A 26,271-nucleotide genomic window follows, 5' to 3' on the forward strand; every position below is an offset into this window, starting at 1 on the left:
ACTTGGAAAGCTTCACACGAAGGTTTGAAAGCCCTAACTCTCGTACCCAATCCTATAAGGAAATCACCACAAACACAAGTGACGTGTGGGTGAAAAAGGGTACTCATGCATAAGCATTACAACATGTCCATGCATTAATACTTCCTATGCTTTGTGATGATGTTTGATTATTTGCTTGTTGTTTATGTTGATGGTTGTTTGTTTGTCTATTTGTGCATACTTTTGGTTTTCATTTTTGTTTTTGATCTATCTTTTTCTTCTTGTGTCAAAAAATCCAAAAATCACATAAAAATTAGAAAATCAAAAAGCTTGATCGACGTAGTTGAGTTTTGTCTCATAACTTGTTTTGCCTTGTACCTTTGTGCTAATGGCTTTGTGCATTTTCGAGCATAGCTTGTTTCTTTGCACTCTTATCACTGTAGGAGAAATCTTGAAATCTATGTGATTGTTGTAAATAGATCTTCAAACTTGTCATAAATGATGAGTGAATGGTTATGATGATCTTAAGACATGCATAGACTTGTGTTTATATATCTTCCCACTCTTTATTTTTGTTTTTGCTAAAAAGAGCTCACCAAATGTAAATCTCCAAATGAAAAGAGATATTGAGCTGCAAAAGCCTGTCGCACATATTAGTATTCGACTAGGAAAAAGGGAAAGCGACCAAAGATTAAAGTGAATGTTTATTCAAGAAAGCCAAAGGCTATCTCATCAAAGTCTAATATCAAACATCACTCTCACAACGAGAGGTGATTGTCTCAAAAAGATTAAAAAGATCAAATGGTATGATTGAAAGTGGAGTCAAATGTAAAGCTCCAATTTATGTTATCAAGTCTTGTGGGAGGTCATATATATAGATTTCTATAATTGAGATGGATCACATGACCTAGTGCTAATTGTGTATGCCTTGGTTGAATTGATCATTGAAACTTCACATTAGACTAAGGACTATCTCATTGTTGATATCCACACACAACACACAAGTCTATGTTCAATAAATGCCATATTCATTTGTGTGATTGTACTTGATGAAATGTGTTTTTACATGCTCAATCTTTGTTGATTCAAGCACAAAAAGATTTTTGAGTGTTTTAGGTGTTTTTGGAAAATATTCTGTTCTTTAAAACTGAAAAATTTCAAAAATCTCTTTTGCCCTGTTTTGGCGACTTAGTCGTGGGTAAGTCCAGTTGCATGCCACAGTCGCAAGATCGCGGGTCAATTTTGGCTACTAGTTCGCGAGTGGAAGGTCCAGTCGTGAGGGTTACACAGAAATTTTCGCGGCTCAGCTCGCGACTCCCTCGCGGGTAGACCTTCCAGTTGCGAAAAACACTTAGAAAATTTTTTCAAAATTTTGTCTTTGAGTGTTTTGGCGGCTTGACCTGGCGACTTGTTGGCGACTCACTTCAATCGCGAAAAACGCGTGTTTGGCAAAAATAGGGGCAGTTTTTAAATCTTTTTCAGTTTTCCCTCGAACTTTTTTTGACTATTCATCTTCTCTCTCAACTGTCTCCTTCCCAAACGCTCCGTGTAACCATTTTCAAACTCCATTGTTGCTTCCTTTCAGCTCAAAATCTTCAAGTAACAGGTATGGGTTTTCTTTCTTGAACTCTATTTTACTTGATTTTGTGTTTTTCCCTCTTGATTATTCGCATTTGTTTATGTTTTTGAGATGGGTTTTTGTTTCGGCTGTTGCTCTTTGTCCATGCTTAGCTTGTGGAAGCTATTGATTTAGTTTGACCTTATGTTGGGTTTGTTATTTGTTGGTTACTCATCTTATCTGATCTTATGTTGATGTGTTGATTCAAAATGTTCCTGTTTTGGCTGTGAGTTTTACTGTGCTGAATATGTGCCTGTCCATCTATTGTGTGCATTTTTTTGTTCTTTGAGTCATGTCATACTCATCAATTTGTATGTCTCATTAACATATATGTGTCTTTTGGATGTTTTCAATCTCTGTTGCTTTAATACTCCCCTGCATTATACCAGTTGTTCTTGTGTACCCACTTTTAGACTTGTTCATCTGTGTGGTTGATTTAAGTAGCATGAGGTTTAATTGTTTTAGTTCATCTGTATGGTTGCATTTTTGTCCTTGTTTCTAACAAAGTACTGATTTGTTCTACACATGTATTGTACTATGTTGTTGTGGCCTCTTCTGATTGTTCATAGATGGCTCCTTCATCCCCAAAGAAGAAAACATCTGTAAAGAAAGCAGATAAAAGAATGAAAATGGACTATAACCTGTTCAGGTCTGTTTCCCACTTTGAGAGATACAAGGACTTCTTCTTAGAGGCAGGAATTATTCAAGAAAGGTTTGTGGATTTGGAGGATTTGAGAGGCACTTTTATCCCCAGTTGTTTTGAAGGAAGAGGATGGGAAAAACTTCTGTGTGATCTCCCAGTTGTGTGTGAACTCCTGATTAGGAAGTTTTATTCTAATGCTGTGATAAGGGAGGATGATCTAAGCTGCTGGGTTAGAGGTAAAGAGTTCACTTTGGATGCACATGACATTGAAGATGTGCTAGGTCTTGAAGGATTAGAAGATCAGGAGTTTGTCAATTACAAAGATAGGATTCTGTCTATTGAAACTGTTCAACAGAGGATAGATGGACAGAGAGAAGGGAAATGTCTGAATACCACAGCTTTTCCAGTGGACATGAGGTGTCTCACTATAATCATGATGTTTAACCTATATCCCATAAGGAAGTTGACTACAATCAACTGTGCAAGAGCAATTTTTCTGATGGACCTCAAAGAAAAGACATTCATTGACATCAGTTCCCACATATATGACACTATTGTGGATGAGACTAGAACCACTTCTAGGCCAAAACTAATCTTCCCTAGTCTGCTCATGAGGATCTTTAGAAAGAAAGGTGTTCCAATCCCTCGAGACATCGGTCCCATGTCCACACCTTCTGCAATTAATAAACTAACCTTCAAAAGGATAAGTGTTCGGCTTCCAGGTGAAGAAGATGAAGGTGATGAAGGAAAGGGTGTCTCAATGGAGACTGAGGCAAATGCAGCAGGGCATGCATCAACCTCAACACCTAGGAGGAGTGGCAAAAGGACTAGAGCATCAACTTCTTCAGATACACCTTCAGATGCATTTCAAGTCATTTTGGAACGACTTGATGGAATCAGAGGAGTCCAGACTGAGCACTCTGAGAGGATGGTAGCCATGCAGGACCAAATTGATATTTTGTCTGCAAAACTTGACAGCTTCCCCACCCAGCATGGACAGTGACCCTTTGGCCATTCCGGTCAAAAAGGGGGAGATTTTTGTTGATGAGAAGTAGAAAAGCAGCTTTTAAGGGGGAGTAATATGTTGAGGGGGAGCAGCCAAAATCAGACATTGTTTATCTGTGTTTATATTTTTGGGTATTTAGTGTTTTTATGGGTTTGATACACTGTGGTTTTGGTGTATTTTTGTTTCTATCTCTTATCTTATAAACTTAGTTTACTCTTTATATATATTGTTGATGTCATTTAGTATATATTGTGTTTTGTACCCATGTTGCTTATGTAAGCTTTTAGGGTTATGTTTTATGCATATTTGTAGGTTTTATGGTTTGTACCATGCTTTATGCAGCCTTTTATGCTTTGTTTAATTCAGTACTTCTATCTAAATGTCTTGCATTTTGTTTTAAGTACTGTCACTCTTGTGCCCTTGTAGGATTGTTCCTAGATGCATATACTTAGTGTATTATGCATTGGTTGAGTGTTAGGCATACAAGTAACTTGCTTTGTTCATGTCAACTTGTTTGTTCAAGTGTTCATTCCAAGTGTGAATGAACACTGTGATCACTACCTTGTGGTGATTACTTGGTTGATCAAGCCATGATTTGATACTTCACTTCATCTTTGCTTGATCACCTTAAGCCTGTTTCATATGCATTTCATACTTTTCTGTATACAATGATCATGGTGTATTGTTGTGTTTCAGGAGTTTCATGTTCTTATGATTTAAGTGCTTCACAACTTCTAGAGTTAGGTGTGAGTGAGTTTTGCTCAACTGTTCCCAACTCACATGTTAAGTCTAGAGTTTGTTTTAGGGTTTTGTCACGGAATAGCCAAAGGGGGAGATTGTAAGGTTGAATTTAATCAGCCATCTTATTGGCTTCATTCCGTGCCAAATTTGCTTGTATTTCAGCATTTAGTAACCCTGTATTTAGGTGGGTTTTGTTGTAAGGGTAATGAGTAAGATAGAGTGTTGATTGCTCAAGAGTGTGCAAGAAAACAGAGACTCGCGGCTTGATCTCACGGGTGACTCGCGGCTGCAAGCCGCCAGATGCACCACACGTGCCAAGCATGCCAGAAGGTGAACAGTCATGCAAGCTAGAGCACTACAGGATAAAACAGGGCAACTGGCCATACGGTTATCTCGCGACTGGATCTCGTGACTCAATCAAGTCGCGAGGCCAAGCCATACGGTTTTTTGATGTCCAGTGTCACTGGTTCGAACCTTACCTCACCCTCCTCTCACTATCTATCAATAAAAAATAAAGGTGCATACTATTTTTTTTTTTTTTTAATGGAAGGTGCATACTATTTAGTTCAATTCAAGATGCATTATTGAGTTAGTGTTTGTTTGATATGAATCATAATATTCTAGATTTTGCATCATTTCAACCAAAATGAACCACCATATAAGACCATTTGCTTGAGATGTGAGTATGAGCCTCACAAGATTCCAATATAGAATTAATGTTTGTTTGATATGGATCAGAACATTCGAGATTTTGCATCCTTTCAACCAAAACAAACCACCATATAAAACCATATCAGTATCTTCTTGAGATGTGAGGTATGAGCCTCACAAGATTCCTATATATATATAAGATAATCTGACAACAAAATAACGTAAAACAACAAATATAAACAGCCTTACAAACCAAAAGCCACCAAGCCCTGGTGATTATACTTTAGAATTTGTTGGTTTCTTTATTTGGAATTGAGTAGAGAAGGACCAATCAATCAAATGATGGCAATAGGGTACGGTGGGTCGGTGGCTTTTCAATTCTCATTTTCTGACTGAAATGTTCATTTCCTTTTTGAGTAATTACACTCATCTCTTTTAAGATTTGGAGAAATGACATTTCATCTCAAATCTTAAAGGGAAAACCATTTTCCTCTTTCATATCTATTTGATCAAACCTTGTTAAATTGATGTTAAAAATGTTGTGCATTAAATTCATACGTTTTGGTGTTGTATTTTTTAGTTCCTTATCACAAGTAGTCTCTCTCTCTCTACAATAAAATTTAGAGAATAAATTTTATATATTCAGTATAAATTTGATATGAGTTTTGATTATTATAATAATCTCTTTTAAGAGAATGAATAATTTGAATAATATATTTAAATAAAAATTATACATATATACATATATTTATTTATTTTGCTTAAATGTATAATCAACCTTATGAAATTCATTTAAAAGTAATGACGTTAAAACAAATAAATAATTGCTCTAAAGATTACATTTGTATATTCACAGCCTTTATGTTTATAAAGACTTTCACTTAAATTTAGTTGTACCAAAGTGAACTAAAGTGCTACGTTAATGTGGTTCAACAAAACTATAGTAACAATAAATGCTATGTTTAAAATTTTAGATATTACGAGTTTGGGATTTATATATATTTTTAATAAGTTTGGATTTAGAATTGGTACTTTCAACCCAAACATGTCTTTTCTTATTATGTAAGTACACAAAAATAGATCAAAGTGGGCCAAAATAGACCGAAATGGAACAAAGTGGACTGAATGGGCAAAAAAGGACCGAATGAATTGAGTAGGAACAAGGTGGACCGAATAGGACCAAAGTGAACCGAATAGGACCAAAGAGGACCGAATAGGAATGGACAGATTGAGAAAAGGACCAAAGCTGACAGAATGGACCAAACATGACCAAATTAGACTGAAGTGGATGGAATAGGACCAATGTAAACTGAATAGGACCAAAGTGGACAAAATGGACTGAATAGAACCAATGTGGACCGAGTGGAACAAAGTGGACAAAATAGACCGAATAGAACCAAAGTATAGTGAATGGCCCGAATAGGATTGAAGTGGACCAAAGTGGACAGAATGGACCGAATAGAACTAAATAGAATCAAAGTGGACAGAATGAACCGAATAAGACCATAGTGGACAAAATGGACCGAATAGGACAAAAGTGGACATAATGAACTGAATAGGACCAATTTAGAGCGAATAGAACCGAAATGGACAGAATAAGACTAATGTGGACTGAATGGACCGAATAAGACTGAAAGGGATTGAAGGTTACCGAATGGACCGAATAAAACTTTATTGGACAAAATGGACTAAATAGGACCGAATGGACTGATTATGGCCTCATGGACCGAATAGGACCAAATTGGACCGAAGCAGACATAATAGACTGAATAGAACCAATGTGGACCAAATAAATGTTTTGAATATTTATAATTTTATTGCATTTTTGGGACTCATATTTCTAATTTATAATGTTTTTTTTTTTTTTGTTGTTGTATTTTTTAACTCAAAATTAAAGAGTTTAGTCCAAATATAATAAAATTTCATACTTTTCAACCCAAAACTTAAGAAAAAAAATTGAAATTTTGAGCTAAATTTGAAAAGAAAACCTACAAAAAGAATCAACTTAAGACCCAATTAGTTTAAAATGGATTGAAGGAGACCAAAATTGATTGAGTGAATTGAATTGGACTGAGTGGACCGAAGTAGAACTAATTGGATTGAATAGAAATTGTTTAATTTTTAAGGAGAACAAATTATCTTCTACAAATTTAGAGAAATAAATATTATACATTATATTATAATATAAAATAATTATTTATTTCCACGCGTTGTGTGAGTTTGCTACTAGTATACATAAAAATAATTTCAAATGAAATTATAAAGTAGTTCGCGCATCGCGCTAGTATTAATAGAAAGGGAAAGAAGTGTCATTTTCTTCAAATCTCAAGAGATATGATTATTTTTTTCCTTTCAAGTTTAGAAGTAAATGCCATTCTTCCAAACCTCAAGGACAACCAGTGTAGTTTGCATATTATTATTTTCATTCATTTCTTTTACTATAGACGACCTGCAAAAAAAATTGAGGAGGTAGGACTAGGAGGGACCAATGACCATCAATTGTGAAACTTAAACAAGCATCAATGCTGATTTGAAATTTCAATGAGGTAGGGGTAGGAGGTACTATTGTATTTTGGAGAGAGAGAGAGAGAGTTCAACGCTTTGGAAGCCATGGCTCCAACTCCTACCTCAGCTTCCGCCACTTTTACTCTCTTTCCAATTCACACTCTCTTTCGGTGTGTTGCTTTCTCCAAAGTCTCTGTCTTTTTGGTTATCTTGAAGTGGGTATTTGTGTTTCTACTCAGAAACGAGGTATGAATTTCCTTCATATATTGCTTCTCTACAATAGTTGGGTTATTTTTCAATTACTTTGCTTGCTGTTTCTTTATGGGGGTTCCTTTTTAAATATGGAAGTCTGAATTTGTATGCTTTATCCTTTCAGTTTACAATGTGCTATAACAATTCAATTGTTTGGTAATCATAGGCTCGAGAGTAAATTTTTGATATCTTGTTGTATTCTAAGCAGTAGTGATGCCTTAAAAAATTATATTTCTTCTGCTGAGATATATAATCTAGTAGTGAATAAAAGCTTCCCTTTTATATTTTTGGATGAATCAAATTTAAGCATTATAAAGTAAAAGTTTTGCTGGGCTTTTTGAGTTCAACTAGCCGCGAATCCGCGCGTTGCGCGTGATAATTATTTTTATGGTGGTTTTATTAATTATTTTTTTTTACAATTTAAACTAATCTAATAATGAGTAGTGTATTTCGTAATTATATTTTTATTTATTATAGGAACAATCATAAATGTAATATAGGAACAATCCAAAATACCAAAAAAACGTAAACTAAAAAAAATTAATAAAACTTAACAATGATTAATTGAACCAATATTAGGATAAAATTTTGTTTTTGATAATCTATTAAGGTTATTTTCTTTATAGAAATTATAATTTTGGCCACCCAAAACATATTATCAAATAAACAATTATTAGCAAAATCTAAGAATTAAATTTCTATACATGCATTGTTATAAAATAATAATAAAAATAAAATTGCAAAAGTTAAAATTTGTCACCTATCCGATTATTTTCATTTGGCTAACCTTCACTTTTCTTTAAATAAATGGCATTATAAAGTACTTCTAATACAACTATTAAGAGTAATTTGTCCACCACAAAGGATTAGAAAATAAACAAAAATTAGTAAAGTCTCATAGTTTAACATCTAAATTGAGCACTATAAAAAAAATGCTATGTAACAGAATAAATACCAAATTATCCAAATCATGCTATGTAATAGAATAATATTATATTTTTATATGCTATATTTAATTCTTTAGAACGCAATAGGATAACATTTAACAATCAAAGAGAATAAAAAACAAAAAAAACAACAACAACAATTTAAAAAACTAAACTAAATCACAATTTAAAAAATAAAACTAAATCATATTAACCTAAAATAGAGTTTTAAAGTATATAAAAATTATCAACCTAAAGTAGAGATATAAGAAAAATAAAAAAATCCACCAAAAAATTTAGAGAGAGAGAGAGAGAGAGAGAGAGAGAGGGAACCTTTTTTTTGTGAGGGAAAACTATGCATAGAATAGAAGAGATAGTGACAAATTTATAGTAAGAGAGTGTGAAAAAAAAAAAACAAAAATAAAGGAAGATGAAGGGAAAGAGGAAGAATGATATTAATGTTAGGGGTAGTGGGGAGATGAAAAGATAAGGGAGGGAGAAAGATTGAAGAAGTAGTGGAGAGATGAAATGGTAAGGGAGAGAGAAAGATTGAAGAAGTGTAAATATTAAAAAAATGAATGTTAAAAAAAATTATAAGAGAATTGAAAAAAAAAAAAAAAAAAAAAAACCTAAAACTTGAAAGGTTTCAAGCTTTAGGAATGTTTTTTTTTTTTCCTTTAAGCTGAAAAGATTCACACAAAATCCTAAAACTGAACTAAAAAGGTTTTGGGTTGGGTTTGATAGTGGAACTAAATAAATAAGAGGTGGGTTGGATTAATTGTACAGATTTATTATAGGGTGATAGTGGAAGTAGTAAATAAATAAATAGTGGGCTGGATTTATTATAGGGTGATAATGGAAGTAAATAAATAAGTAGTGGGCTGCATTTATAGGGCTGAAAATTGTAAAAACTATTTTAAAATTGTAGGACAAATTATATTTCAAAAAAGAAAAGAAAAAAAAGAATGACGTGGCAGTTGATGTGACGCAACGTGAGAGCAGCAGTATTAAATGCTACGCTTCAGCTTTTAGTAATATATAGATTAGTTACGGACAGTACTACTAACAAGGTGACCAATTAAACATGCCACTGAGGGCTGCCTAGGCGCTTTTTCAGTATTGCATGTGTTTGTAGGCTATGTTATGTGACTCTTTCTTTTTGTTTTTACTTTGTTGGGACTAAACAAAGCCATTCTGCCAAAGAATTATATGTACTCTCACTACGTAAACATGACAGATACCCAATAAGCTTTAGCTTAAATGACGAAACAGCGCTAGCCATATTTGCACTTACACCTTAAAAAGACTGATCGAGTTGCAATTGAGGCTACTTGTAATCACTTATAAACCCAAGATCCACCTAATAAACACCTAATGTGGGACTCAGCACATGCTCACACAACACACTCTCCAACAATTTGGGATATCTGTATGGACCGTATCACAGAACATATCCATTTCAAATGTAGCTTTTGCAGAAAGCCATCCTGCCTCCCCTGATATGGTTGGTTTACTTGGTTGTTTACTGTTTAATTTCGTTTGTGTTCTGATTTTTGCATTAACATTTTAACTTATATCTGTCCCATTTTTCTATTAGTTATTTCACATGTGACTGGAAAGAAATTCAAGTTCCTAATCCTAAGTAATGCTAAAATTTAACTAGCGATTTTTCTAATACATTAAGGGGACAAAATCTTTTGCATACAGAGGAGGGCATCACATTCCAATCAAGTGTGCCATTTTTGCACTGTATGTGGTTCCTAAAGATTAGTGTTGTTGTGACAACAATTTTATGTTCCAGTTACTTTTGATTGGAAAAAAAAAAGGTTTTTTAAGCAGAACTCGACTAACTTCTCACACGTGCTTTTCTTCAGTTTGGGCAGTCTTCCACAAGAGAACCCATGATGGGACCAAGTTTGCTGTCACTGAGAGACCTGTTAAACAAGTGAGACGAGATTTCTGCACAGAAACAGCTGAAACCTTCATTGAAGAGCAGAAATCTAGATGGGGAAAATGCTTCTAGGTTTCTTTGATGAGAGCCGACTTAACAATTCAGCCTCTAACCTTCTGGATGCCTTATTTAGTGATGATTGATTGAAGAGAGTTAACCATGAGATATAATTGGCCTCAAACATTGAGCATAGTGTGTCTTGTGGATCTATATTGCCTCAACTGTTGAAAAGTAAATATACAACTCATGCATAAGCAGTGACACGAGAAATTTTTTGTAAGTAACTAATTGATTGAGAGAAAGTTCTTGTTTGAGGGATTTGTTGCAAATTACAGTGATAATTTGTTGCAATTGCAATGAGACAATGAGTGACTGAGGACATTAAAATGAACTTTTTTATCTATTTTGGTTGGATTACCTCTGTATGTTAACTGTAGTAGTAAGAATCATATTATTCTTATTATTTTCTTTCTAGTAGTTATGACTTATGAGAAATATTTGAATATTCAATCCTCTCCTATTGCTGTCTCTTTTCTCATGTGGTGTTAGTTTAGAGGTCCTCTCTCTCTGTCTCTCTCCCCACCTGCCTTTTTGACTTATTGCATGTTACATGAAAAAGACCTGAATGAAGCCCATTATCCCACAAGTCACCACCAAAAAGTTACTTTATGCTGACCCCAAAAAATCAACTATTATACATGTCATTGACCTCCTTAAGGCGGCAATCACCCTCAAATTCCGCAACCAACGCGCCAGTTTCCCATGAACTTACCAAAAGAGAGTTGACTGTAAAGGCTTAATATGGAACTACAAAACTTAGGCAGAGTTTTTAAGTGTTTAAAGCTTAGGTTTCTTAGTTAAATTGAAATCTTAGGTTTCTTAGTTAAATTGAAATCTGTTTATATTGATCAATTAATTATATAGTTGAATTTAATTATTCTTGGTAGAAGAATAATATTTATTTTATTGGTGAATTTCAGTTAGTTTAACTAGTAAAGTCTTATAGTTGAATAAGAAATCTGGAGTTTAATTTCTATTTACACAAAAAACCGATTGGTGTCTTAATTCGATGATAAAGAGCTATTATCATGAGTGAACGTTATAGGTTGAAAACTATCTCCAATATATATATATATATATATTGAAAGTTCAAATATGTGTATAAACACCCTTGAACGTTTAGACCCCCAATTTACAAATTAACAAATTCAAGCTTTATGTCAAATAACTAGTGTGCGGAAAATGAACATAAGCTATAATATAGAATTGGAAAAACAATCTAAGCCAAATTAAAATCACAACCCACAACAGATAATAAAAGGCAAAGACAAAAGGGAAGGAAGATGCAAACACAAAGACAACACGTGATGTGTTATCGAAGAGGAAACTGAAGCCCTCGGCGTAAAACCTCTCCGCCGCCCTCTAAGTGGTAAATAATCCACTAGAAAATGTAGTTGGGATACATGAACAACAATAGACCCTCCAACCCTATTCTAACCAGTACACCTAAGCCCTCCAAGCTTCTTGCTCCAACGAGGTTGTGCCGAATTTTTTTCTTTTCTAACTTCCCGGATTCCGCTACTAGACCGTAGCATCAGCTAATGTAGATTGGTTCATTCTTAACTGCTTCCCAGAAAATCAAACAGCCCTCTCACAGTGATGAATATGGTGAGAACAAGGTTTTGGTAAAATGCCTCTCAAGGATTTGACAATGGAGAGGAAGAGAGTTGAGGAATTTGAAGAGACTCTAATGTATAGATTGTAGGTGAATCAATCTTGTTTTTCTTTAGGGTTTCTCTCTCAAAATTCTCTTTGGAAGCTCTCTTTCATTTGTGGGTATAAGGGGTATTTATACTAAGGTAAGAGGAGAATGTGAAACGTCAGGTTTTTCAAAACAGGGGTGGCTCGCGGCTTGGCCTCGCGACTTGACTGAGTCGCGAGATCTAGTCATGAGATAACCGTATGGCCAGTTGTCCTGTTTTGTCATGTAGTGCTCCAGCTAGCATGACTGTTCACCTTCTGGCATACTTGGCACGTGTGCTGCGTCTGGCGGCTTACAGCGACGAGCCACCCGCGAGATCAAGCCGCGAGTCTCTGTTTTCTTGCACACTCTTGAGCAATCAACACTCTATCTCACTCACTACCCTTATAACAAAACCCACCTAAATACAGGGTTACTAAATGCTGAAATACAAACAAATTTGGCATGGAATAAAGCCAATAAAATGGTTGATTAAATTCAACCTTACAATCTCCCCCTTTGGCTATTCCGTGACAAAACTCTAAAACAGACTTTAGACTTAACATGTGAGTTGGGAACAGTTGAGCAAAACTCACTCACACTTAACTCTAGAAGCTGTGAAGCACTTGAATCATAAGAACATAAAACTCCTGAAACACAACAATACACCATGATCATTGTATGCAGAAAAGCATGAAATGCATATGAAACAGGCTTGAAGTGATCAAGCAAAGATGAAGAGAAGAACCAACTCTTGGCTCGATCAAACAAGTAAGTATATGCATCTAGGAACAATCCTACAAGGGCACAAGAGTGACAGTACTTAAAACAAAATGCAAGACATTTAGATAGAAGTACTGATTTAAACAAGGCATAAAAGGCTGCATTAAGCAAGGTACAAACCATAAAACCTACAAATATGCATAAAACATTAACCCTAAAAGCTTACATAAGCAACATGGGTATAAAACACAATATATACTGAATAACATCAACATTATATATAAAAGAGTAAACCAAGATTATAAGTTTATGAGTTAGAAACAAGAATACACCAAAACCACAGTGTATCAAACCCATAGAAACACTAAATATCCAAAAACATAAACCTATAAGTTTAAAGGATAAGACATAAAACAAAAGTATGTGTGTATTCCCCCTATTACTATGCACACTTCCCTTTGAGCTTTCTCCCCTTTACTAAATGCTCTCCCCCTTTTTGGCACGAATAGCAAAAGCCTTTCGTCCAACTTTTGTTGAATAGCGTCTAGCTGATTCTCCATAGTCTCGAGACGCATTTGAACATGGTTGTTTGTGGAGTAGAGAAGTGTCACCATCTCATCAATGCGTTTCTGAATATTTTCAAGCATATTACCCACTCTATTAGTTTGAGGATCAGTCTGTGCTTGCGGAATGCTAGCTTGTGGAACTTCAGGAATAACACGTGAAGTAGGTGTGGTATGTACATGTGTCTCTGACTCAGGAGCAGATGGAGTAACCGGAGAGATGTGTGCACTCTTTGGTGTTTTAGAGGAGTGACTTCTGCTTGCTTGAAGAGTGTACATGGAGATTGGACGCGGACGGGTCAACATTTTTCCATCTGTGGGAGGAACAATGCCTTCACGAAGAATTAACTTTATGATGAGACTGCAAAATGGAATGCATCCTCGAGCTGCAGTTTGAACTGCGGTCTTCCTCATGGTTTGAAAGATGTGAGCACAGATATCAATAGGGGCTCCTGTAATAAGATCATAAAGGAATTGAGCACTCCCAAGATTTATGAAGATAGTGTTGGACAGTGGGCAGAGATTAGAGAACATGATCAACTTCAATGTGGTCAGCTTTGGTGTAAACTTTGCAGTGCTGATGGATGTGCCTGTATTGGATACTTCATGATCAGAACCTAGAACTTGTAGAATGTCTTGAATATCTGGAGTTCGATCATCGTACGGAGTTAGATCCACATTCTGAGGTCTAGTGATGCAGAGAATATTGGCAATGGAGTTCGGGGAAATGCCAAATTCCTTTCCTTTGACCCAGAAAATGAGTTCAACTCCAAGATCACTTGCATTACAGAAGCATTCCTTAACCAGTTCATCCATTGGATTGACAAAATTCCCAAACAAGTTTGCCCAATCTCGTGGCTTAAAGATTCGAGGGATAAAAGTGGTACCTAAGGTGTTAAACTCCACCACCCGTTCCACTATAGGAGTTGACTAGTCAAAGATGTCTGAGTAGATGTGTGAGGTAAGCGGGGTTCTAAACCTCTCCTCATTGGAGTCTTGAGATGACTGTGATAAGAGTTGAGTCCTTTTAGCAACTGGGGTTGCTGGATCGTCAGCAACAATGTCTTTACCCTTAGAGGATCGATGAGACATCTGCAAGAGAATAGGTCCACAACAAAGAACCAAAAACAGCACCACACAAGATAAATATCAACATGATTAGATGCAAATAAGAGTGTAAACCAGAGATTTTAATACACAAATACAAACTTAAGACAGGTCAGACCCAAACAAACCACCATCAATACTAAAGTGCACAATACAACAGGTGCAGCAAAATGGTGAAAGTGCAATAGAGCATAGAGAGACACAAATTCAAAAATAACTGTCAATGAGACAGTCTATCATGACCATGATATGCCTAAAAAGACAACATTCGAACATTAAGAACGGATAGCATAAAACAGACCACATAAGATAGGAACAGGCATAAAATTTCAAAATGAAGGATCAGAACACCCAAAATAGAGCACATGGCAGTGAGACACAACATTCAGAAAATGAAGTGTTTTAAAGGTATACTTTCAAGATGCCATCACACACATGTTATGTAAAAAAAAAAACACAGTAATATGAGATAAGTAATCCAATGCCGCAAGCATACTTCAACACACTCACAAATGAATGGAGCAAGTCACAAAAATACCAAACCCATTTAACAAAAGAGTTTGAGAATCAACAACAGGCAAATAACAGAACAAAGAAGAAACACAGTGTGACCAACAAAATGAAAACTGATGAAATCAACAACAAACACAACCAGCCATACCCATCAAACAAAGAGAGGAATGTTTCGAATACAGTATCTATCCAAATGGCAAGAAAAACATTCATTAAGCAGGGAATATGAGATGAGGAAAACAAGACCCATACCTTTTCTTGATGATTTTGAGAAGAAATGAAGCACCAATGGAGTTTGAAAATGGGTACACGGAGTGTTTGGGAAGGAGACAGTTGAGAAAGAAGATGAATAGTCACAAAAGTTCGAGGGAAAACTGAAAAAGATTTAAAAACTGCCCCTATTTTTGCCAAACACGTGTTTTTCGCGACTGAAGTTAGTCGCCAAGTCAAGCCGCCAAAACACTCAAAGACAGAATTTTGAAAAAATTTTCTAAGTGTTTTTCGCGACTGGAAGGTCTACCCGTGAGGGAGTCGCGAGCTGAGCCACGAAAATCTCTGAGTAACCCTTACGACTGGACCTTCCACTTGCGAACAAGTCACCCAAAATTGACCCGCGAACTCGCGACTGAGGCCTGCGACTTGACTTACCCGCGACTGAGTCGCCAAAATAGGGCAAAAATGAATTTTTGAAATTTTCAAATTTTGAGAACAGAATACTTTCCAAAAACACCTAAAACACTAAAAAATCTTTTTGTGTTTGAATTAACAAAAATTGAGCATGTGAAAACACATTTCATCAAGTACAATCACATAAATGAATATGACATTTATTGAACATAAACTTTTGTGTTGTGTGTGGATATCAACAATGAGATAGTCCTTAGTTTAATGTGAAACTTCAATGATCAATTCAACCAAGGCATACACAATTAGCACTAGATTAAGTGATCCATCTCAATTATAGAAATATGTATATATGACCTCCCACAAAACTTGATAACATATCTTGGAGCTTTACATTTGACTCTACTTTCAATCATAGCATTTGATCTTTTTGATCCTTTCAAGAAAATCACCTCTCATTGTGAGAGTGATAATAGATATTTCACCTTGATGAGATAGCCTTTGGCTTTTTGAATAAACTTTCACTTTAATTTTTGGTCGCTTTCCCTTTTTCTTAGTCGAATACTAGTATGTGCGACAGGCTTTTACAGTTCAATATCTCTTTTCATTTGGAGATTTACATTTGGTGGGCTCTTTTTAGCAAAAAAATACAAATAAAGAGTGGGAAGATATATAGACACAAGTCTATGCATGTCTCAAGATCATCATAACCATTCACTAATCATTCATGACAAGTTTGAAAATCTATTTACAACAATCATATAGATTTCAAGATTTCTCCCATAGTGATAAGAGTGCAAAGAAACAAGCTATGCTCGAAAATGCACAAAGCCATTAGCACAAAAGTACAAGGCAAAACAAGTTTTGCGACAAAAACTCAACAATGTCAATCAAACTTTTTGATTTTCTAATTTTTTTATGTGATTTTTGGATTTTTGACACAAGATGAAAAAGATTGATAAAAAAAAAATACAAAATCAAAAGTATGCACAAATAGACAAGCAAACAACCATCAACATAAACAATAGGCAATCAATCAAACATCGTCACAAAGCATAGGAAGTACTAATGCAAGGACATGTTGTAATGCTTATGCATGAGTACCCTTTTTCACCCACATGTCACTTGCGTTTAGGGTGATTTCCTTATAGGATTGGGTACGGGAGTTAGGGCTTTCAAACCTTCACATGAAGCTTTCCAAGCAGTTGGTGAATGCACCAATCATCTTCATCACGTTCATCATTCCGGGATCACCATTTTGATCTCTCGATGGTTCTCTTGCCCAATTTCTTCTATCATTTCTGGGTCCTCGTGACCTTTGAGGAGTTGCACTATTCTTTACTCTCAGCTTTTAACAATTTGATCGAGTATGCCCTTGAAGTCCACAATGATGACACACATAATTTGATCTAGGACCTCTTTGTGGTCGTGGACGAGACTTGGCTCGGGATTTAGACCTGCCATAGATTGATTACGTGAATTCAACAGCCGCTCATTTCCCACATTTCTCTTCTCCTCTATCTTGAGTTTCTTAGCAGTAGGACCAACATCAGCTGATTCTTTGACCTTTATAAACTTCACTTCTTTAGTGACATTTTCAGATGAGCTACTTCCTCCGGTATATCCCAATCCGGATTTGTCTGAAAAGCTCTTTTGAGATGAAATAACATCATCTAGCTTCTTGGTGGTAACCCTCTCTATTTTAGCATTTGCTTGCATAACCTCTTGCTCAAGAAATCTCACTTTTGTTTGCACAACCTCTTGCTCAAGAAATCTCACTTTTGTGTAAGCTTCTGATAGCTCACTATTCAGTATTTCTATCTCACATTTGGCCTCCCTATATCAGATTAGGAGACTTTTATAATCCTCCTCTGCCTTTTTCATTTTTCTCACAGCTGCCTTGGCCACCCTTGTGTACTCACCCGACTTCTCCAGGAGTGAGTTATAATTCTCTTGAAGATTGGCTGTGCTTTCATCTTCTTCAGCATCTGATTCTTCAACAATTCCCAGTGATTCTTCATCACTATGTTCTCCAAGGTTTCGTACAAGCAGATTCAACTCGTCTGAAGACTCAACATGGGCAATAGTCATAAAAGCTGAATAGTTCCCCTCTCCATCACAGCTTTCTTCAGATTCTGAGTCGGATGAATCCGAGTCACTCAATGTCGTGGCATATACTTTGCCTTTCGATTTCAAATAATTCGGACATTCTTTCTTAAAGTGTCCATGCCCGTTACATTCGAAACAAGTGACACCTTGTGTAGGTTGGGATTCTTTTCCATCTTTCTTTTTGAATTCTCTTTTCTCCCTTCCTGAACTTTGGAATTTTCCTTTATCACCAAATTTGCCATTATTTTTGAATTTCAAGAATTTTCTGAAATTTTTTACAAGGTATGCAACATCTTTGTCAACCACATCTTCTCCCGATAAGTCATGATCTTCCACCTTCTCATTAATGGTCTTAAGGGTAAGAGATTTACTCTTCCGTTGATTGGGCAGCGACATCTCATAGGTCTGAAGAGAACCAACCAGCTCCTGGACTTTGATGTCATCAAGGTCCTTGCTCTCTTCAATCGCTGTCACTTTAGCACGAAAACTTTCCGGCAATGATCGAAGGATCTTCCTTACAATTTTAGAGTCCTCCGTTTTCTCTCCCAAATTGAACTTGCTTATAATCACCTCATTCAGCTTTCTATAGAAAGAGTCAAAGGACTCATCCTCACTCATTTTTAACTCCTCAAACCGAGTGGTTAGCATCTGCAGCTTGGTGTCTTTTACCTTCTTCGTGCCTTCGTAAGTGGTCTCCAATATCTCCCATGCTTCTTTAGCAACGGTAATGTGAGAGATCCTGTGAAATTCATCTGGAGACACACCACAGAAAATAGCATTGAGTGCTTTACTGTTAGCATTAGATGCAGCAAGTGCTGCCTTATCCCATGTGGATTTGGCTTCCTCAGGCCTGGTCCAACCTATCTCAACAGCATCCCAAACAGATTCATCAATAGAATACAAAAAAGCTCTCATGCGAACCTTCCAAAAATATAATTACTACCATTAAAATATGGAGGTGCATTTAGGGATTGAGACCGATCCATCTCAAAAGGGAGTCAAGGATCACACAATGGTAATGAAACCACTAGAAGTGTACCCGCTCTGATACCAAATGAAAGTTCAAATATGTGTATAAACACTCTTGAACGTTTAGACCCCCAATTTACAAATTAACCAATTCAAGTTTTATGTCAAATAACTAGTGTGTGGAAAATGAACATAAGCTATAATATAGAATTGGAAAAACAATCTAAGCCAAATTAAAATCACAACCCACAGTAGATAATAAAAGGCAAAGACAAAAGGGAAGAAAGATGCAAACACAAAGACAACACGCGATATGTTATCAAAGAGGAAACCGAAGCCCTCGGCGTAAAACCTCTCTGCCGCCCTCCAAGCGGTAAACAATCCACTAGAAAATGTAATTGGGATACATGGATAGTAATAGACCCTCCAAGCCTAATCTACCCAGTGCACCTAAGCCCTCCAAGCTTCTTGCTCCAACGAGGTTGCGCCGAACCTTTTTCTTTTCTAGCTTCCCAGATTCCGCTACTAGACCGTAGCATCAGCCAATGTAGATTGGTTCATTCCAAACTGCTTCCCAGAAAACCAAACAGCCCTCTCACAGTGATGAATATGGTGAGAACAAGGTTTTGGTAAAATGCCTCTCAAGGATTTGACAATGGAGAGGAAGAGAGTTGAGGAATTTGAAGAGACTCTAATGTATAGATTGTAGGTGAATCAATCTTGTTTTTCTTTAGGGTTTCTCTCTCAAAATTCTCTTTGGAAGCTCTTTTTCATTTGTGGGTATAAGGGGTATTTATACTGAGGTGAGAGGAGAATGTAAAACGTTAGGTTTTTCAAAACAGGGGTGGCTCGCGGCTTGGCCTCGCGATTTGACTGAGTCTCGAGATGCAGTCGCGAGATAACCGTATAGCCAATTGTCCTGTTTTGTCCTATAGTGCTCCAGCTAGCATGACTGTTCACCTTCTGGCATGCTTGGCACGTGTGCTGCGTCTGGCGGCTTGTAGTCGTGAGCCACCCGCGAGATCAAGCCGCGAGTCTCTGTTTTCTTGCACACTCTTGAGCAATCAACACTCTATCTCACTCATTACCCTTACAACAAAACCCACCTAAATACAGGGTTACTAAATGCTGAAATACAAGCAAATTTGGTATGGAATAAAGCCAATAAAATGGTTGATTAAATTCAACCTTACATATATATTACTACAATAATCAATATAGACACGTGGTTGAATGTAATTGTGAAACTTAAGTTTCTGTACAAAAAAAGCTGTGCCCAAGTTTTTCCCTTACATGTATAACTGGAAAACTAATGTGGTCTCCTAAGTTCTGATAAAATTTTTGGAGCTTAAATTAGATCTACTTCAAAAAATTTCTTTATAGAGTTAAATTTCTATCCTAGGTTCTTTGAGATCACTTTCAGAATCAGTGTCGGAGACTCAGAAGTCAGAAGTCTTTTATTTGCTTATATTTCCTTGGTTACTGCACTAGTTGGTGTGGCGGAAAAAAGAGTATCAACCATATGCACCATTTTCAGCGCTAGTGGCGACTCTAGGAATTTTTTTCAGGGTGTTCCTTAATAAGCATAAATTACACAATCTAATAATAAAAAAAATTTGTTTCTCACCATGGTCAAACCGTGACGATGTCATAATTAATCTAATAATTAATTAATATGAAAATAAATAAAATAATTACATAAATTTTAACAATCTTAACAAAAACAATATTTAAAGATGTTAAAAATATATCTTGATTAAAGATTAGAAGATATTTCTTATAATTTACTACAAAAATTAATAAATATCCTCTAATTATTTAAGATATTCTGTAAAATTTGTAATTTACTAATATAATTAGCCAAACTATTAATCTATTAACCAAACTACTAATATATAAGATATTCTATTCATCCGTAGCACAGAATTGAAACTATTAATAACTTTTTTTTTTCTTTTTTGATGAGGTTGAAACTATTAATAACATTGCATGTATTATATTTATATACATTCAAAGGCCTTCAAAAAGTCACGTTTATTTCATTAAAAAAAAAAAAAAAAGCAAGTATTCAACTTTTTTTTGGAGAAAGTAGCAGGTATTCAACTAGTCTAAAACATGTTTTTCAAAACTAAAATACATGTCAAAGTAACATGAAAACAGGTGTGTGGCTGTGGAATTTTTTTGTTTTAAAAAATATAAAAGATCTCACCTCTCTCTCATCCCTACACAATAAGAAACACAAACACGTTGATCTCTTCTGAAGTTGTCTTTCTCTCGTCCTCTTTGTCTCTGTTTCTGTTCTCTTTTTTTGAGAATCTCACCTCTTAGTCTCTCATAGATCAGAACACACATATTTTTCTCTATAACCTTTCTTCCTAAGCAAATTGATCTATCAATGGTAGATCTAACATCAATCTAAGGTTTGAGCTTTTGGTGAAGATGAACGAGCCCAGCCACCGGCCATTTTCAGTGAAGATTTCTGTGTGAGGAACCGTGAGGTTTGAGCTTTTTTTTTTAGGGTGTTCTTAATTTTGATTGAGGGTGTTCCTAATCTTTTTTTAAGGGTGAAAAAAAAAAAATTTAATTATTATATATAATTTTTTTTTTAGGTCAGGGTGTTCCTGGGAACACCCTGACCTGAACGTGGCGTCGCCACTATTCAGCGCCCAACCCACTAGTTGGAGTAATTGGAATCTTTGTTTGTCCCTCCAAGGCTGACTACTTTCATTCCTATAGCTACACTTTCTTTTTCTTCTTCAACAGGAACCTAGTCATTCCTACTAAGGCTATACTTCAAGTTTTCACATGACTACCAATTTTTTTAACATAATGCTTATCTCAAATTGATACTCCCAAATTATTGGTAGTGATATAGTGCTAGAACTTCATAGGATACTGAAATGGTTCTTAAGAATATTTACAATGACCAATCATCTTACTTGTTAGTAGCCTTAGAAGGAAACTCCGGCTCCTCTACTCAAAGATATGGTGGTTGATATGGAAGCGGCCGAGGCCAAAAGTTATCATCAAGAAGCATGTAAAGTGAAGCTCTAAACTTCAGTCTAAAGTACAACTAGGCACCAAAAGATCTACAGTTCATATAAATGACATTTTGCCTTCCAAACAAGATTCACAAACTCGAAAAACATCAAAGTCCAATGGCTCTAAGAATCCATATTTGATCAGTCTTTGAATTCTGTTTGAATTAATATGACCCAAATGCAAGTGCCAAAGATATGCATCATTAGTAGAAGGAAAATTTCTTTTTAACGATTTTACATGAAAGTTATTATCTAATTTAGAATTGTATAATTCATGCTTATCAGGAGTTAAAATATAAAGACTAGCAATGATATTACTAGAACAGATAAACACTTTATCCTTCTTTATTACAACATTATTTTTCAGGATAACACTATATCCATGTTTACCTAAATAAGTTGCAGAAATTAAATTCCTATGAACATTTGGTACGTACAAACAGTCTTTTAATATTAAAACTCTAGAATCAAAACACAAATTAAACACTCCAACAGCTATAAGTAGACTTCTACTCCCATCAGCCAAAGTAAGAAACAATTCCCCTTCGTTCAGTTTTCTGGTCTCCTAGAACCCCCGCAAAGTATTGCAGATATGGTTAGTACAACCTGAATCCACACACTAGGAATTCGTGGGATTTTGTACTAAACATATTTCAAGAAAGAATGAGCTTTTCATACCCTTATTATTGACAGCTCTAAATTTTGGACAATTCCTCTTCCAATGACCTTTCTCGTCACAATGGAAACACTTTCCTTTGGCATGATCCTTCTTCTTTCCCTTGTTGGCAACTCCTAAGGCAATTTGTTTACCATCTTGCTTGGTGAAGTCCTTCTTCTTCTTCTTTTTACCCTTGCCTTTCAAATTAGGTTAAGAAGTAAAAGCTTCAGCCATATTGGCATCAACACTAGATGTACCAAGAATGCCTTCCACCGCCACCAATTCATTCATTAATTTAGAAAATGTATAAATCTTTTTGTTCATGTTATAATTAAGTCTGAATTCTTTGAATGATTCTGGTAGTGACTGGAGTATCATATCTGCTTAGGATTCTCTATCAATATCGGTACCTAAAACCTCCAGTGTATTCAGATGAGAGATCATCCTAGGACAATGTTTCCTTATTGAAGTGCTTTTAGTTATTTTGGTATTATAAATTTACCTCATAGTTTCTTGCCTTGCAGAACGGCCTTCCTCACCAAACATCTCCTTCAGACTTAGCATTATGTCTGAAGCTAGTTCTACATCCTGCATTTGATGCTGTAGAACATTTGAGATAGATGCTAGGATATAGCACTTGGCCATCTCATTAGATTTCTGCCAACGATCATATCGCTGTTTTTCCTCAAGAGGAGCATCTAATGATGGAAAGTTGGGACAATGTTGACTAAGCACATACTTGTGCTCTTCAGCAGTGAGAACAATGTTCAAGTTTCTTTTCCAATCAACATAATTGGATCCAGTTAGTTTGTTTTGATTAAGAATAGCAACAAGTGGGTTAAAAGATGCCATGATTAAACCTGAAAATAATAAACATGAATATAATAAGTAAACTGGACATTATCAATTTAGCATATAAGCATCTAGTATGAAATCTTAATAAAATCATAATATAATATATGCAACGACAACTCAATCCATGTCTATAATTCCTTGGTAGCAAGTATATTATAAACATCATGATTGATTGAGAACTATTCTCATTATTAGTGCTATCATGATAATTATTATCAAACATTAACAATATACCGTATTAACCTTAGCCTCTAAGTAATAATGACATAGCTCCTTTGGGAGTTTAACATTACACTTAGTCTAGTGTATACCATTATCTAGAATCATGTGTAGCCATATTTCATCTCCCTTATAGTGTTTAAACTTGTAGTACCATGAAACAAAACACCCTCCTTTGGGATTGTGAGGCATATATGCTAAGATGAGGTGCTTGTTCACACTACTTTAAATGGGTAGTTCAATCTTGTAGTACTATGAAGTAAACACCCTCCTTTGGGATCGTGAGGCATATACGCCAAGACGAGATGCTTACCCACACTACTATGAACCGATAATGGAGGTCGTGAGATCCAACTCTTGTATCTATCTCCCACTAGATATTTAAAAAGAAAAGGTTTTAATTAGAAAACATGCGTAATCTCATTACACATAACCTTGCACTTTTAAATGTGAAAACACTTAGTGAAAATTCAAAATTCACAACTTTCGATCGATCGAATGTATCCCTCGATCAATCAAAATCTTGAAGAAAATTTTAATAAACTTTCTAGATGACTCGATCGATTCTCGATTCTTATTCGATCGATCGAAAATGCAAATTCGATCAATCGAAAGGAATTCTTGATTGGTTAAAAAATTAAATAAATTCATCACAAAATCTCGGGTTGACTCGATTGATTCTCGATTCCTATTCGATCGATTGAAAAGGAATATTTGATTGATTGAAGGGAATTCTCGATCGGTCGAAACTCGTAAAATTGAATTTTCCAGAATTTTCACCAAGCAGTTTTCAACGGTTTTTATTGAACAAACTACCATCATATGAACATAATAGATTGAATTTGAGATCAAAATTGAATTCCATTGATGCTATAGCCTTGAAGTTCAATTTAACATACTTAATATCAAACTTAAACAACATCAATATCAGTTTTTATCAAATTGTAATTTCAACAACCATGTAGAAAATTGATTGTAGAATCTTCTAACATTATGAAATTACTATCTTTAATTCCAAAACTTCACAAAACATGTAATACAAATTTGAAATTGAAGATTGCTCTGATATCAATTGTTGGAAAAATACATGTTTGTATTGTATACGAAACATACGCAGCGGAAAATTAACGGATCTATTTCATTCGCAATTGATAATATGTACTATGTAAATTTCAGAATTTAAGAACAAGAGAGTGTATCTTGGTGCGGTGAAATTCAAAACCAAATATTAAAAGTACTTAGGAACACTCTTAATCTTCACTCCAATTCCACTTATGCCCAAGAAGTGTGGTCTCTCAATCAGTTTATATGTATGTGTTCAAAGAAGAATAAGAGAGTGGCTTACACTCACATACATACCATTTCATTCTATTACAAAATTCTATATGTTTTTCTCCTTATAACTGATTATCTAATTGGGCTAGCCTTTTGTGCCATTCCAATTAGGCTTTAGTATGTGGATTGGAGTGGGACCAAAAGGGAACAAATAAGACATTAGCTCCAATGGATTTTGGGCCTTTCTATTAACTTTTGACAAGTCCAAAATTACCATTTATTATATTTAATACCACTATATGAATATAACTGCACTCTAGGCCTTATTAATAAATTATACCGCAAGACTTTATTATACATACAGCCCCTTCATTAAAATATTCATAGTAATATAAAGTCATGAATAATGACTGCCATTTTGAAGATTACTACATCTTAAGCCTAACACTCTGAATAACCAAACGCATTAAACTTATCTCAAGGAAATATTTTATATCTCTGTTAAGAGATTATGAATTCCATCTTGAGAATATATGTTCCTTCAATACTAAATGTGGCTGCCTAACATACTGAGATTTTGATCATGACTTTAGATCTCACTCCTATTGTAAAGTTGAATTTAATCAACCATTTTATTGGCTTTATTCCGTACCAAATTTGCTTGTATTTCAGCATTTAGTAACCCTGTATTTAGGTGGGTTTGTTGTAAGGGTAGTGAGTGAGATAGAGTGTTGATTGCTCAAGAGTGTGCAAGAAAATAGAGACTCGTGGCTTGTTCCCGCGGGTGGCTCTCGGCTTCAAGTCGCCAGACGTAGCACGCGTGCCAAGCGTGCTAGAAGGTGAACAGTCATGCTAACTGGAGCACTACAGGACAAAACAGGACAACTGGTCATACGATTATCTCGCGACTAGATCTCGTGACTCAGTCAAGTCGTAAGGTCAAGCCGCGAGCCACCCCTGTTTTGTAAAACCTAACGTTTCACATTCCTTTCTCACTCCAGTATAAATACCACTTATATCCACAAATGTATGAGAGCTTCCAGAGAGAATTTTGAGAGAGAAACCCTAAAGAAAAACAAGATTGATTCACCAAAAATCTATACATTAGAGTCTCTTCAAATTCCTCAACTTTCTTCCTCTCCATTTTCAAATCCTTGAGAGGCATTTTACCAAAACCTTGTTCTCACCATATTCATCTCTGTAAGAGGGTTGTTTGGTTTGTTGGGAAGCAGTTAGGAAGGAACCAATCTACATTGGTTGATGCTATGGTCTAGTAGCGGAATCCGAGAAGTTAGAAAAGAAAAAGGTTTGGCGTAACCTCGTTGGAGCAAGAAGCTTGGAGGGCTTAGGTGCACTGGGTAGATTAGGCTTGGAGGGACTATTGCTGTCCTTGTATCCCAACTACATTTTCTAGTGGATTGTTTACCGCTTGGAGGGCGGCGGAGAGGTTTTACACCGAGGGTTTCAGTTTCCTCTTCGATAACACATCGCGTGTTATCTTTGTGTTTGCATCTTCCTTCCCTTTTATCTTTGCCTTTTATTATCTGCTGTGGGTTGTGATTTTAATTTGGCTTAGATTGTTTTTCCAATTCTATATTATGG

At 35.6% G+C, this 26,271-nt stretch overlaps 1 protein-coding gene across 1 annotated transcript; it reads right to left on the minus strand.

Moving 5' to 3' along the window:
• Positions 1–22,818: 22,818 nt before the first annotated feature.
• LOC115949727 lies at positions 22,819–23,172 on the minus strand. The gene has a single exon (XM_031067016.1). It carries the CDS (start codon positions 23,170–23,172, stop codon positions 22,819–22,821), a length of 354 nt encoding a protein of 117 aa, XP_030922876.1.
• Positions 23,173–26,271: the final 3,099 nt, after the last annotated feature.

This window comes from Quercus lobata, chromosome 6, assembly GCF_001633185.2.
Source record: "Quercus lobata isolate SW786 chromosome 6, ValleyOak3.0 Primary Assembly, whole genome shotgun sequence".
Taxonomy (NCBI): Eukaryota; Viridiplantae; Streptophyta; class Magnoliopsida; order Fagales; family Fagaceae; genus Quercus; species Quercus lobata.

What these genes read in the sequence shown, in the direction of transcription:
- LOC115949727 (XM_031067016.1), bottom strand. Translation starts at nt 23,172, where the DNA reads ATGGCATCTTTTAACCCACTTGTTGCTATTCTTAATCAAAACAAACTA.